This window comes from Hemitrygon akajei, chromosome 12 (assembly GCF_048418815.1).
Source record: "Hemitrygon akajei chromosome 12, sHemAka1.3, whole genome shotgun sequence".
NCBI classification, from domain to species: Eukaryota; Metazoa; Chordata; class Chondrichthyes; order Myliobatiformes; family Dasyatidae; genus Hemitrygon; species Hemitrygon akajei.
This window is the reverse complement of record NC_133135.1, coordinates 60309180-60325017: the sequence shown is the minus strand read 5'-3', so window position 1 is coordinate 60325017 and position 15838 is coordinate 60309180. Positions and strand designations below refer to the sequence as shown.

At 40.6% G+C, this 15838-nt stretch overlaps 1 protein-coding gene across 7 annotated transcripts in view; it reads right to left on the bottom strand.

Moving 5' to 3' along the window:
- The window catches only part of dock7 (dedicator of cytokinesis 7), a 185727-nt gene that overhangs the window by 89852 nt on the left and 80037 nt on the right, over positions 1 to 15838 (bottom strand). For all 7 annotated transcript variants that reach the window (XM_073063221.1, XM_073063214.1, XM_073063219.1 and 4 more), the window contains exons 16-19: positions 10818 to 10888; positions 6334 to 6472; positions 3598 to 3699; positions 735 to 821 (exon numbers count right to left, since the gene is read on the bottom strand). In XM_073063221.1, coding sequence (XP_072919322.1) covers positions 735 to 821; positions 3598 to 3699; positions 6334 to 6472; positions 10818 to 10888 — 399 coding nt within the window. The remainder of the gene's footprint in view (positions 1 to 734; positions 822 to 3597; positions 3700 to 6333; positions 6473 to 10817; positions 10889 to 15838) is intronic.

The window sequence follows — 15838 nt, the reverse complement described above, 5'->3', positions numbered from 1 at the left end:
AAAGTTAACTAGGGAGAATGAATAAACATTGAGCTTCCCCAGAAAAGTACATACTCTGAGAGTGAGAAACAGGCAAACAAATTCCCATTCCTGGTGGATCAGTGTTACACTTTCTCTGTCACTTGATGGACCATGGATGCTCATCTCCTTCTGGACATGTTTCTGTATCTGTAGTTCTTAGGAGAGTTAAAATCTCTATATCCCTCAGGAACTTCTGTCAAAACCTTCATCTACAAAATATATTAAATTTGCTTCCTTCTGCTATCACACATCTATGGAATATAAAAGTATCAAAATTCTTTTGGTTAACTCTTAATAATAACCAAGCCTGTGCTAGATTGGAAGCTTGCCTCTCCCATCAGGGCTGCCCTCCGGTGGTACAGGCTGGATTCCCGGGAGCTGGAGCATCAGGGACTTGGACTGTACATGAGTTTTCTTGTGTAAGTGTGTGCATGTGTGCAAGCATTGCAAGTGCATGAGCGTTTTCTCTTGCTATTTTGAATGTATATTATGCACCTCGGCCCCCGAGGAATTCTGTTTCGTTCAAATGTATCCAATGATAAGTAAACATGATTTGACTTGATTTAATTTGATTTCCATTAAAGGGACACTTTAGTACAAAATAAATGGTTTGAGACCGAATTTTCAGCCCAAACTCAATCCTTGGAGCTCCATACATAAAAAGAACTTCAGTTTTACAACTAAGTACAAACTAACTTCAGCTTTGTTCTCACCTGGGTGTGAATGGAAGATACAGCAACCACCTCTACATTGAATACTCCCTTGTGGTTATCCACCCATTTCATTCCAGGCAATGGTACCTGCAAAAGTAGCAAACTCTTATGAGTTAACAGATATAAAATACCTCATAAAGACTCATTTACTAACTACACTATTCATGTTTTACACAGTTTGAAGTTCTGGTTAATATGTAGATGGAATTTATTTTCAGCCAGTAGGTGTGGAGAGGGCCAGTGGCTCTCAGTCCCATGGGGGTCCAGTGGAGAAACACTGACATATTGATGCACCATCAATAAACTCTCGGAGACTGAGGGAGGAGCAGTGCCTCCAATCGCCTTTATATAGGGGTCTGTGGGAGGAGCCACAGGAGCAGTCCGCAGAGGGGCGTGTCCAGACAGGTATACATAGTTTACCACACATGTCGAACTCTTAACAGCAATAAAGGAATGATGACATGTGTCAAAGCTGGCTGGAACAAGGATGGTGCTGATCAACAAGCTCATTAAAATGTCTTAGTTAATGCATGTGGTTTATTTTTTTTTTATTTTTAGATCTATAATTCTTTGCTTACATTTTAAGGTATTTTAGTTACACCAGATTTTTTAAAACTCTTTCTACATTACTAACTTTTATGTTTCCTTTAATTTAAGTCTATCTGACAATTCAGGACATTTAAAAGGTGACGCTATTACAGCTCGGGGGCATCGTGGTTCAATTCCAGCGTCAGCTGTAAGGAGTCTGTATGTTCGCCCCATGGAATGTGTGGGTTTCCTCTGGGCGCTCCAGTTCCCTCCACAGTCCAAAGGCTTACCGATTGGTAGCTTAATTGGTCATTGTAAATTGTCCTGGGATTAGGCTAGGGTTAAATTGGAGGTTGCTGGGTAGCACGACTGGAAACGCTGGAAGGGTCTATTCCTGCCCTGTCTCTAAATAAATAAATAAACAAATAGATAAAAGTTATTGCAAAAACCTTTGATGGTGACAAGCAGCCAAAGGTTGTCAGGGCAATCCAGGAAAAGACCCCAAATTCTAGGGCCCAAGACCTGTTCACTACATGGATTGCCATTTCATTGAAATGAACACCTCTCACCTCTCATATGGAGGGATCCTACATACCCAGACAGATTATTGCTGGTGGAGGAGCACTGAGGATGATAAGCAAGAGCAATGGTAGAGTACCAGAATGTTTCTGGCCACTGATTCTCATGGGGAACTAGTTACAGGAATGAGAGAACCCCAAATCAACTGGGGAAAGGTTCATGTGAACAGACTCAACCAAAGTAACAGACAAATTCAAATGAAGACTCAGGCTATCAAATTTAAAATAATACTGACACCAAAGAAAGTGGCTACATAATTAAAAAGCAAAAATCAACAACGTTACCCTAAAGAAACTGCCATTGTTCTACTGGACTATGTCCTGATTATAAGAACAATTTATAATCAGCTAGGAATTCCAACGATATTGGACACAGTGCTGTGCCTATGAACCAACTATGCTAGCAAAACATGAGAAGTGAAGCTCTGATGTGCACCTTTACAAAGCATGGATGTCTGTTGAAATATTGCCCGCTATAATAATACAACTACACATAATATACCAGGTAAAACTTGGGTGTCGAAGAGGTCGATAACTTTTGAGACTTTATACTGAAATGGAGAAATTTCTGACAGCATTATGAAACACTGCATCGTACACCCTGAATGATGTATAGATTGTTCACATAGCTAATGAAGGAAACATGATAATCCTTGCATCGATCAGCCATGCCTACATGAACTGATGTTGCAAAGATTAATGCCTCACATATCCAGCTTTCATACACAGTCTATGCTAATACTATCAAAACATAAGCACTTATGATTGATTTCAGCTTTATTAATCTAAGGCAACAACGGACAAATTATTAATGTTATTATTAGACCTAAAGATGACTGTATTCTTATTCTTAAATTTAATCCGAAGGCTGAATTTTACATTAAAAAATGAAAAATGATAGCCATTCCATGTCAAACTGTTGCCAAATTCTCAACTTAAGTACCACTCAGTTTGAGATTCTGATATATAGTAAACATACAATTTCCATACTTGCTGCCTACACTAAGGTTTTCCTGAATGTGCTCCAACAATGGGGTCATCCTAGAGTCCAGCAATGCCACAGGTTCTTGATGAAATCCCTCAACCATTGCCATTTGAGCCCATCCATTTCAATGTAAAGGAGAAGGGCTTCTAATTCACATTTTTAAGATGAATTTAATTATATCGTTCAATTTTTTAAATTGTTTTATTAACTTAAACATTTGTTTTGTTTTTTAATAGTTCTGAATATTTCTGAAATATCCTTGATATTTTGACAATTAACAAAACCTAGATGCAAACTGTCAACTATTTTGTGAGTTCTTCTGCTCTATTAACATGAGGGCACTGCTTTACTGTTTTATATCAACACAACTTTCAAAAGAATTCTAGTTAAGATTGAAGCAGAGTTATTGTCAACCCACTATTTTCTTCCAAGCAAACTCACAAGCATTCATAGAACTAATCTGGTCACAGAAGGCAAGATGAACGTTTTTCATTCAATGACCTGCAAAACATTTATCTTTTGTTTCCTCTATCTTTTGTTCTGGCACAACTGACATTTTATTTTTTTAAAGTGTTATGTTGCTATTGTTACAGAGAATCATTCTTGCCAACACCAGTGAAATTCAAAACCTGATACCTGAGACGAAAGGATGAACAACTCTATATCTTTATCACCTCATATTACAGTAATCAATGTTCACAAACAGCGAGTCTATGCAAGTGTGATACAGAGAGAAGGTAATCTGAACTACATATGAACTTAAGTAACTTACTTCTGGGGATAAAACTGAATAAGACTGTGGAGGCTTCTCAAGTGACACAGGAAGACATAAATGACCCGTTTTCAGACGTCCATTCTGCAGCATTGGGATCCACTGCATTGGAGGGAATAAGGAGAGTGAAAAGTTAATACCAACCTGTGTCTGGACACAATACTTTTTGTTAGAGAAGGCAGAATTCTAAGTTATTTGCATGAATTATGTTGCCTTATGAATCTTGTGTAAGGGAAGCAGCTCCCTACAGTTAGATAACTGAGATCAGGAGATGCATGGTCAGAGAGAAATCATTTCTGCCATAACCCCATCACATCTTTTATTTCTGCACAGTGAGGGGGAAGTAGAAAGAAATGATGGAATAGGGTGCAAACTAAAATTGTCACAGGTACTGTTAGGGTTAATGTTAGGGTTAATTCGAGACTGCCACTACAGGTCAGGAGTGGCTCACGTGATATTAGGAGACAGGAGTACAAGGGAGGGAGGAAGCGAAACTGGGGATTCCGCTACACCGAAACTGCTAGTGTCACGCGATTCAATAAACAAAAGAAACAGGTAACTTGTGAGTGAATGGCATCGGGCCAATAAGGAGGACACAAGTGCCCGATATTACCTAATATGTACAACAAAGTTCGGCCTTACCAAATATGTGTAGCGAGGGGTTGGAATAGGGTAAAGGGGTATAAATAAGAGCAGAATGTAAGGGGAAGGCAGAACGCGCCTTCTCCAGCGACACCGTGTACTCGCTGTGCCAGTTACGATTCTGCAATAAAGCCACGCTTCACTATAATCAGGTGTTGGTTGTCTCTCTTCCAAACGAACACAGGGCAGAATTTCAAGAATTAAAAAAAATCAGCATTTAGTGATTTTAAAAAAATCAACTTTAAACAGGAATTACAAGAGGACAAGGGTGGGTACCTGAAAGAAGGGTTTGCAAAATATCCAAATGAAAATTACGATGATTACATTGGGCATTGTTTGAGTAATACAGGAGACCAAAGACTGAGAAGTGAGAGTGGGAATAAAATGCAGAATTAAAGTGACAGGCTACAGAAAATGCTGGGTCATTCTTGTGGAGTTAATGGAGGTGTCCTGCAGAGCAGTCACTCAATATCCATAAAGTTTCTTCACTGTAGGGGGACCATATCATGAGCAGCAAATGCCAGGGAATAATTGTTTTGATCTCTAAGAAATATTTAGGTCCCTGGATGATAGGAAAAGAAGAGATGAAAAGGCACATGATTATATGGAAAACTGCAAAAGGAAGATGATTCATGGAACAGCCAAAGAGGGAGTCATGGAGGTAATTGTTCCTTTGAAATGCTAAAAGGGGAGGGAAGGGAAAATGAGTCTGCTGTTGAAATCCTGTTGAAGGTGGCAGAAAATGTCCAAATCACCGATACCCCTTGGAGTACAGTTAAGTCAATCATTAAGAAATGGAAAAAATATGGCTCAGCTATAAATCTGTCTAGAATAAGCCATCCTCAAAAACTGAGTGACCGTGCAAGAAGGGGACTAGTGAGGGAGACCACCAAGACACCTATGACAGCTCTGGAGGAGTTACAAGCTTCAGTGGCTGAGATGGGAGAGACTGCGCATACAACAACTGTTGCTCGGGTGCTTCACCAGTCACAGCTTTATGGGAGAGTGGCAAAGAAAAAGCCACTGTTGAAAAAAACTCACATGAAATGTCAGCTAGAATTTGCCAGAAGGCATGTGGGAGACTCTGAGGACAGCTGGCAGAAGGTTCTGTGGTCTGATGAAATCAAAATTGAGCTTTTTGGCCATCAGACTGAACACTACGTTTGGTGTAAGCAAATCATCAAAAACACACCATCCCTACCATGAAGCATGGTGGAGGCTGCGTCATGCTGTGGGGATGCTTCACTGTAACAGGCCCTGGAAGGCTTGTGAAGGTAGAGGGTAAAATGAATGCAACACAATACAGCGAAATCCTGGAGGAAAAGCTGATGCAGTCTACAAGAGAACTGCGACTAGGGGGAAGATTTTTTTTACAGCAAGACGACGACTCCAAACATAAAGCCAAAGCTACATAGGAATGGTTTAAAAACAACAAAGTTAATGCCCTGGAGTGGCCAAGTCAGAGTCCAGACCCCAATCCAATTGAGAATTTATGGTTTGACTTGAAAAGGGTATGATTCCCATACAACCTGACAGAGTGAGAGCAGTTTTGTAAAGAACGGGGGAAAAGTGTCCAGATGTGCAAACCTGATAAAGACCTACCCACACAAGCTGTATTGCTGCCAAAGGTGTATCTACTAAATGGTGACTTGAAGAGGGTATATACTCATGAAATCAATTATTTTGTGATTTATATTTGTAATTAACGTAGATCAGTTTATAGAGATCTGTCTTCACTTTGAAATAAAAGTATTTTTTTCTGTTGATCAGTGTCAAAAAAGCCAAATTAAATCCACTGTGATTCAATGTTGTAAAACAATACAACATGAAAACTTAAAGGGGGGGGGGGTGAATACTTTTTGTAGGCACTGTAGGTTAATTTGCATTAGCCGCATACCATTTGTCAATCAAATAGCCTGCTTAGACTCACTCACCACGCTCACGCAGAGTAATAAGAAATGATGAAGTATGAAAGCTTTAGAGCCTTTGCAGAGAATAGGTGTTGGTCAAACAATATTTACATAGAGAGTGTTAATTTCCTTGAATTCTCGCTTTGAACCTGGAATAATCAGTACCGATACGTTAAGATCATACCGTGTATCCAACTGGGGTTTCTAAGGGTGTATTCTGCTTCTGCTGGCAGCTGACGTGATAGAAGGTGAAGAGCAAGTGATGGTGATCAGTCAGATACGCAGGGAGTTTGATTTTAATCTCTTCATGAAAGTCAGGGGATCTAACAAAAGAAATAAATGCATTTCACATAAAATAGTATTTACTCACATTAAGTGAAATGTATTATTAAACAATATCAGCAAGCTTCAGTAATTAAAGATGGCTCCACCATTCAATAGTTAATTCCTACCATCTCATCTGGTATTTGGGTGTAAATATTAGTTTTATATAATTAGTTCATCCCAGATATGCCCTATAATTGAAGTAAAAGCCCACCAGGCTGACAGGAAAATGTCTGCATCACTAATAACTACCAATTCATTCCTTGGAAAATATGTTTATATTCATGAAGCTTAGATCATAAGACCATAAGATATAGGAGCAGAATCAGGCCATTTTGCCCATACAGTCTGCTCCAAAATTTCATCATGGCTGATCCATTTTTCCTCTCAGCTCCAATCTCCTGCCTGCTGCCCGTATCCCTTCATGCTCTGACCAATTTAGAATCTATCAACCTCTGCATTGAACATACATAAAGACTTGGCCTCCACTGCTGCCTGTGGCAAAGAATTCCACAGATTCACCACTCTCTGGCTAAAGAAATTCCTCCTCCACCTCCATTCTAAAAGGTCAGCCCTTTATCTGAGGTTTGTCCTCTGGTCTTAAGACACTCCCACCATAGGAAACATCCTCTCCACATCCATTCTGTCAAGGTTTCAACTAGGTCACCTCTCATTCTTCTGAATTCTAGTGAATACAGGCTCAGCCCCTGTTAAACATTCGTCATATGACAAGCCATTCAATTCTGGAATCATTTTTGTGAACTTCCTTTGAACCCTCTCCAGTTTCAGCACATCCTTTTTAAGATAATGGGCCCAAAACTGCTCACAATACTCCAAGAGATACTTTGCCAATACTTTATAAAGTCTCAACATTATCTCTTTGTTTTTATATTCCAGTCCTCTTGAAATGAGTGCTAACATCACATTTGCCTTTCTCACCATGGACTGAGCCTACAAAGTAACCATAAACTGCGTTCATTCAAATTTAACACCTTCAGTCCTGTATTCACCCTTTTTGATTTTGTTTGCCTTTTACGTTGCAACTCATCCTGTTCTATGCAATTTTGCCCTGTCAACAGCTTCTCCTCACTACACATTGCTTCTGTTTGTAAACCAACTACCTCATCTTCAGCACTATCGCTCCAGTTCCCATCTCCCTGCCAAATTAGTTTAAATCCTCCCAAGCAACTCTTGCCAACCTGCCTGCAAGGATATTGGACCCCCTCTGGTTCAGGTGTAACCCATCCCTTTTGTACAGGTCGTACCTTCCCCAGAAGAGATCCCAATGATCCATAAATCTGAAACCCTGCTCCCTGCATCAGTCCCTCAGCCATGCATTCACCTGCCAAACTCTCCTAATACCCTTGTGGCACAGACAGCAACAGAGATTACTACCCTGGAGGTCCTGTTTCTCAGCTTTCGACCTAGCTACCCAAAATCTCTCTTCAGGACCTCCTCACCTTGTCTACCTATGTCATTGGTGCCAATGTGTACCAAGACTTCTGGCTGCTCATCCTCGCCCTTGAGAATGCCATGGACTCAACCTGAGACATCCCTGATCGTTGCATCAGGGAGGCAACAACCCATCTGGGTAACTCTATCGCGCCCACAGAACTCATCTCTGTTCCTCTGACTATTGAATCTCCTATCAACACTGCAGCCTTCTTCACCTCTCTGCTCTTCTGAGCCATAGAATCAGTGCCACAGACCTAGTCACTGTGGCTCCTCCCAGTAGGCCACCCCCCCAACAGTATCTAAAGTTGCGATTGAGGGAAAGGGCCCCAAGTGTACTCTGCATTAACTGTGCATTTCTCTCCTTCTCCTGACAGTTACCTATCTCCTGCAATCTAGGTGTGAGTACCCCCCCCCACCCCGTAGCTCCTGTCTATCACTTCCTCATTCTCCCACACGAGTCGAAGGTCATTGAGCTTCAGCTCTAGTTCCTTAATACATTCTCTCAGGAGCTGCAGCTCGGTGCACCTGGTGCAGATGTGTTCATCTGGGAGACCTCCAGTCTCCCAGACTTCCCATATCCCACATATAGTACAAAATACTACCCCTGGAGCTATTCTCACAGCACTACTACATCCTAACAGATAACGATGAACAAATTAGAACAGAAAGAGAGAAACCTACCAAATATTTAACCTTTCCCAAGCCTGATGAGCCAAAGCCACTTTAAACACGGGCACACTCAAAAGAACGGCCACTCCGTTTTATCTGCCCTTTTAATGAATCCCTCTTGCTGACTGGTCGCTCCTCAACTCAGAGAAACTGCCACAAAGCTCTGCCTTTAAAATCTCGATCACTGTCCTGATTGAAAGCTAGCTCTTTTTACACAGCCCTGATGTCAATATGATTTGATTGTATTGCATTCCACAACTCAAAAAGCTGCACATCAATAAAGGTTTCACATTAAAATAGTTAGCCCGGGAAGCTGTTGGAAGAATCTCTGAGTTAAAGACTCCAAGAGGGAAGGAGGGTGTGACTGGGGTGAGACTGGCAAAAATAATGCATTCATTGCTTTAAGTATTTAATGGTTTGTGCAATCATTTTCATATTCACGAGTATTGGTATTGAACTTTTTTTTACAAATCAAAGCAGTTCTTTAATATGAAGTAAATTATAGTTGGTCTGTCAAAGGGCCAGTTTTCCAAGCACTGATATCACAGAGCCTCATTTAGAAAAGTTGCATATTACAGATTTGTAAACTTATTTCCCAAGATTCCATATTCATTTACAAATGGAGCATTGGAGGAATCTTGAATACATTTCTAAGTATAAATTGCTAAAAGGGGAAGCTTCTTTAAGAAATTAAACATTCTGCAAAGAATTTATAGTCATTAAAAACAACTGGAAAGAGAAACTAAATGATTTCATCACACTGTGAACTCAAAGGCTCGACATGTCATTGACCATAACTACCGTACATAGAACTCATGCACTCTCTAGTGTACAGTATAACCGGCGATGAAATCCTCAGTAAGTCACCTCAGTGATCAGTAATTTCACAGTCATGCTTACTCAATAACTAATACTTAAGTTTTGCCATCAACTATTTCTGAATACTTTTTCAACCAAAGGAAAAATAATTCCATTATATTTCACCCAACACGTCTATGTTCACAATGCCAGATTTCACAATGAGATATAATTGATCAGTTAAATTTACAGTACTCTATAACTGATCATTGATGGGTCTACATTATGCATTAACAGGCACTCTAACTACTGAGGATATTACAGCCAAGTTCAATCTTGCTTTTATCTACTAAGTAGGCAACTGCACTTTCGAACAGGAGTGAGCTAGATAGGTGTAGGGGGCACAGACCTCAGCTGATATTTTTCAACTACCCGGTAGCCAAAGACCAGAATGTCATGACCAGTTCAAATGCCTCAGCTGCCTTCTGCACCAACATAAAATTATAGTGTAAATACACGTGGTTATACTGTGGTTTAGGGTAAAAAAGGAATGAAATTTAGTTGTCAAAATTAACACTTTAAGATTTTGGTAGATATAATATTCAAAGAATTTTCATATACTGAAGCAAATACTCATTTTTATTCAACTATTTTAAATTGTATAAAAATGTTATACCTCAGAGATCTTTAACAAGAGTAGATGATTAATGTTGGACCCAATAGTTACTGACCATATATAAAACAAACCTATTGTTTACCCTACAGAATGCAGAGATCTAACATGTTTGATGTCACATTCTCTAACGTGACAATGAAAAAAAATTGGAAAATGATTTATTCCTAAAAGAGAAATACAAATTTTAAAAACTTGGTGCAATAAAATAGAAAGACATTCTAAACAACATCAGCAATCGAGGGACCAGGAAGTTTCTGTGAAGAGCAAAACAAAGCTGATGTTTCAGGTTGTGGAAAATCATAAATCAAACATGGTTACAGGGTGAGTGTTGTCGAAAGCAAAAGGACGTCTCTGATAGGTGGGGACTGAATCGTACAAGTGGTGGTGGTGCCAGTTGAAAATGGGTTGGGAACAATGGTTAATTGAAGTTGCATCAATAGCAATGACCAGGATATAACCGTACTTTCATAAAGACCCTTCTGGTTCACTACTGTCGTTCAGTAAGGAAATCCTTCCTTATCCAGTCTGCCCTATTTGTGAGCCCGTGGTTGATTCTTCCCTCTCTCTTCATTTGAACCCAATTAGAAATGACAATTATGACAGCTTTACTAGTGGTGTCTGCGTAACTGTGAATATTTCTAAATCACTCAAAAGGTATCATTTCTCTTTTTAGTCCTTATAAAATGAAAAACTAGGCTGAGCAAAAATATTTATGATAAGGCAAGTAATTTTTGACATTTTCTTACCTGTTATGATATATAACCGCAGTATATGACTCTTTTGTAAACTCTGCACAACTTGATTTTCCAAAAATAACCTAAAAATGCGTAAGAATCATTTCCATCAATTATTGTGAGCATTTGTTCAGTGGTTGTAGTCTTACACAAGCAACTTTAGAAATGAACATGTTATCTAAGCCAATGCTCAGAGAGCACTGTTACAGATGACAGTGGCACGAAAGACTCCACTTTCATCTAAATTGAAGTGAGATATGTCCAAACCATTGAGTTTTCTGAAGAATCATTTCCAATAATGTTTGGAGAATATAGTCACAAGTCAAATTCCATGGAAAAGAAAGGTTTAAAACTGAAAACGCTTTTTTTTCAAAAATAGAACAGTTATGTTTTGCATCTCCAAAACATAAAAAGTAATTGACAGGAAAACAAGGGAGCCAGAAATGTGGGTCTAACTTCATTTTTACTTTGTGAGGTACATTGTGGTGGAATGATCCATATGCTATTTCATATTTTTTACATATAATCCTTAGTGAATTATTTATAAGAACTAGTATGCTTAATCGAACAATATATTTACATTACAGGCAGTCCTGGGGTTACATACGAGTTCCGTTCCTAAGTCCGTCTTTGTACGGAAGTCGGAACAAGTACATCCAGTATTATTTAGCGTCAGTTAGTCAAACGTTTGTCTTAGTATATAGTATATATTTTACCTTTCTATGCATATAAAACACTTAAGATTCCAATAATTAAACCACTGCGTTGCTTAGTAATAATTGTAGCTTTCATTGGGGCAGCGCCTTTCACATGCTCCATTATTCTCACTTTATCTGTTATCCTTTAAAATTGTTCCGATCGTTGACGGACTGTAGCCAACACTTTTCCAATGACCGATGGCATTTCACCTCTTTCCAAACGCTTTATTATTTCCAGTTTATTTTCGATCGCGATCACTTCCCGTCAATGGAACAGAAACACTGCAGGCAGCGGCTCCCAAACTTTGCCGGCTCCCACGGTCCGCTGGGTCCTAAGGACTACCGCATTGAGACAGGCTAAATGGGACAAGTGGGGGCTGTGCTGGGTTTGGGTATTTGATCATCCACAATATTCCGTGTGGGAATTTAAACTGGATGTGGCAGTGTTTTTTTTTACAAGGTCGAGTTGCGAGCTCGACATCAACCCAGCACGGATGGTACGGGAGTCAGTGGATCGACATCAACCGGACACGGGAACGGTCTATCACTGGATCAAACTCGGGAAACTCCGTTCTCCAGTCCGGCGCTGATCTCACTGTGCTACCGGCCGACCGGAACGGGGGGGGGGGGGGGGTTGGGGGGAAGGTGGTGGGCGTGGTCAGGGTGAATCTTACACTCAACACAGCGTCAACGGCAACGACTTAAAATGGCAGACAGCATCATGATCCAAGTTAAAATGGCGGACGGCATTCTCCTTCCTCGGTTCGTAAGTACGAGTTGTCCGTAAGTCGGACGTTCGTAACTCGGGGACTACCTGTACTCAAATATTACTGAAATATTAAATACACAATGCTCCTTGCTTAGCTATACACTCCAACTCAATATAGAATGCAACCCGACTCAAATATGTAATCTAAATGCTGTATCTTATATATACACCTACACACACAATATATTATATAGTACAACTACTGTATAGTAGTATAGTAAATTTTAAATTGTCCCATTCAGGCCTAAAGATTTATCGCTGTGGAGGCTTTCTAACTCTTGTGGGATAACATCGTTCCTGACAAGGGGATCACTCTGCTTAGCAAGTGAGACTTGTGCCTGTAGAACAATCTCAGGATCTGGGGTTTCCTCCGTCTGGTTGTAAGAGTTTTCAGGAAGTGGTTCTGACAGCCCTGAACACCTTTGTTCTGGACATGTTGGCATTCAGAACAGTCCATGACAAGCTTAACTGGACGATGTGGATCACAATGTGTGAGTACAGTGTCTGATATGACCATTTCTGTTACCTTTTGGAAAGCCACCTCTCACTGCTTTCTCCATTCTACATGATCTGGAGAAATGAGTCAAGAGGTGGAGCACAGTTCCAGTTTGGGCAGGAACCTGTTATAGTTACAGACAAATCCTAAAAGAATGACAACTATGACACATCCTTCAATGCTGGGGTATCCACCATTGCTTGAATTTTCTCAGCACACTTGCTTAAATCTTGTGTGTCAATGGTGTGACCGCAGTAGGTGATGCTTGACTTAAAGAATTAACGCTTGTTGTGTCATGCTCTAAGCCCATAATCTTCTAATCTTTTTAACACTGCCTTGAGATTTTGGAGATGTTGCTTATCCTTACTGGTAACAATGATGTCATCCTGGTAATAATGAATGTTTGGGCAGCCTTGCAGCACCTGGTTCATTGCTTTCTCCAGAATGCAGGTGCAGATGCTACTCCTAAAATGTCCATTATAGAGATAAAACCCTTCGTTAAATGTTTATGGTGAGAAACATCTTGAACTTTTCTACCATTGCACTGGAGAGGGATAGGAACAAACAAGTTAGGGAAACGTTTAATTGGAGTAAAGGGAACTATGAGGCTATCAGACAGGAACTTAGAAGCATAAATTGGAATCAGATGTTCTCAAGGAAACGTACCGAAGAAATATGGCAAATGTTCAGGGGATATTTGTGCGGGTTTCTGAGTAAGTACGTTCCAATGAGACATGGAAAGGATGGTACGGTACAAGATCCATGGTGCACAAAGGCTGTTGTAAATCTAGTTAAGAAGAAAAGAAGAGCTTACAAAAGGTTTAAAAAACTAGGTAATGATATGAATCTAGAAGATTATAAGGCTTGCAAGAAGCAGCTTAAGAATGAAATTAGAGAGCCAGAAGGGGCATTAGAGAAGGCCTTGGCGGACAGGGTTAAGGAAAAGCCCAAGGTATTCTACAAGTATGTGACGAGCAAGAGGATAAGATGTGAGAGAATAGGACCAATCAAGTGTGACGATAGAACAGTGTGTACAAAACCGGAGGAAATAGTGGAGGTACTTAATGAATACTTTGCTTCAGTATTCACTACAGAAAAGGATCTTGGCGATTGTAGGGATGACTTGCAGTGGACTGAAAAACTTGAGAATGTAGATATTAAGAAAGAGGATGTGCTGGAGCTTTTGGAAAGCATCGTTGGATATGTCACTGAGACTGGACGGGATGTACCCCAGGCTACTCTGGGAAGAGAGGGAGGAGATTGCTGAGCCTCTGGCAATGATCTTTGCACCATCAATGGGGACAGGAGAGGTTCCGTTGGATTGGGAAGTTGCGGATGTTGTTCGCTTATTCAAGAAAGGGAGTAGAGCTATCCCAGGAAATTTTAGGCCAGTGGGTCTTACTTCAGTTGTTGATAAGTTGATGGAGAAGATCCTGAGAGGCAGGATTTATGAACATTTGGAGAGGCATAATATGATTAGAAATAGTCAGCATGGCTTTGTCAAAGCCAGGTTCTGCCTTACGAGCCTGATTGAATTTTTTGAGGATGTGACTAAACACATTGATGAAGGTAGAGCTGTAGAGGTAGTGTGTATGGATTTTAGCAAGGCATTTGATAAGGTACCCTATGCAAGGCTTATTGAGAAAGTAAGGAGACATGGGATCCAAGGGGACATTGTTTTGTGGATCCAGAACTGGCTTGTCCACAGAAGACAAAGAGTGGCTGTAGACGGGTCATATTCTGCATGGAGGCCGGTGACCAGTGGTGTGTCTCAGGGATCTGTTCTGGGACCCCTTCTCTTTGTGATTTTTATAAATGACCTGGATGAGGAAGTGGAGGATTGGGTTTGTAAATTTGCTAATGACACAAAGGTTGGAGGTGTTGTGGATATTGTGGAGGGCTGTCAGAGGTTACAGTGGGACATTGATAGGATGCAAAACTGGGCTGAGAAGTAGCAGATGGAGTTCAACCCAGATAAGTTTGAGGTGCTTCATTTTGGTAGGTCAAATATGATGGCAGAATATAGAATTAAGACTATATTACGAATATATAGTCTATATAGAATTAAGAATATAGAAGTAAGACTCTTGGCAGTGTGGAGGATCAGAGGGATCTTGGTATCCGAGTCCATAGGACACTCAAAGCTGCTACGCAGGTTGACTCTGTGGTTAAAAAGGCATACGGTGCATTGGCCTTCATCAATCATGGGATTGAGTTTAAGAGCCGAGAGGTAATGTTGCAGCTATATAGGACCCTGGGTCATACCCCACTTGGAGTACTGTGCTCAGTTCTAGTCGTCTCACTATAGGAAGGACGTGGAAACCACAGAAAGGGTGCAGAAGAGATTTACAAGAATGTTGTCTGGATTGGGGAGCATGCCTTATGAAAACAGGTTGAGCGAACTAAGCTTTTTCTCCTTGGAGCGATGGAGGATAAGGTGACTTGATAGAGCTGTACAAGATAATGAGAGGCATTGATCATGTGGATAGTCAGAGGCTTTTCCCCAGGGCTGAACTGGCTAGCACAAGAGGGCATAGTTTTAAGGTGCTTAGAAGTAGGTACAGAGGAGATGTCAGGGGTAAGTTTTTTTTTTTTTTTTTACGCAGAGAGTGGTGAGTGCATGGAATGGGCTGCCGGCAGTGGTGGTGGAGGAGGAAACGATCAGGTCTTTTAAGAGACTCCTGGATGGCTACATGGAGCTTAGTAAAAATAGAGGGCTATGGGTAAAGCCTAGATAGTTCTAAGGTAAGGCCATGTTCGGCACAGCTTTGTGGGCTGAAGTGCCTGTATTGTGCTGCATGTTTTCTATGTTTCGTCTCCATCTGCAGGTAGGCCTCAGCTAAGTCCACTTTGCTGAAGTGTTTCCTTCCAGAAAGGTTTGTAAAGCTATCCTCTATCCTGAGCCGAGGGTACTGATCTACTTTAAGTACTAGGTTGATGGTGATCTTATAATCACCACAAATCCTGGCAATCCCATCCTTCTTGGATACTGGGGCCATGGGTGCTGCCCAGAGGCTCCATCAACCTTGGAAGGAATTCCTTCAGCCTCATTGTGATCTAGCTCACTGGC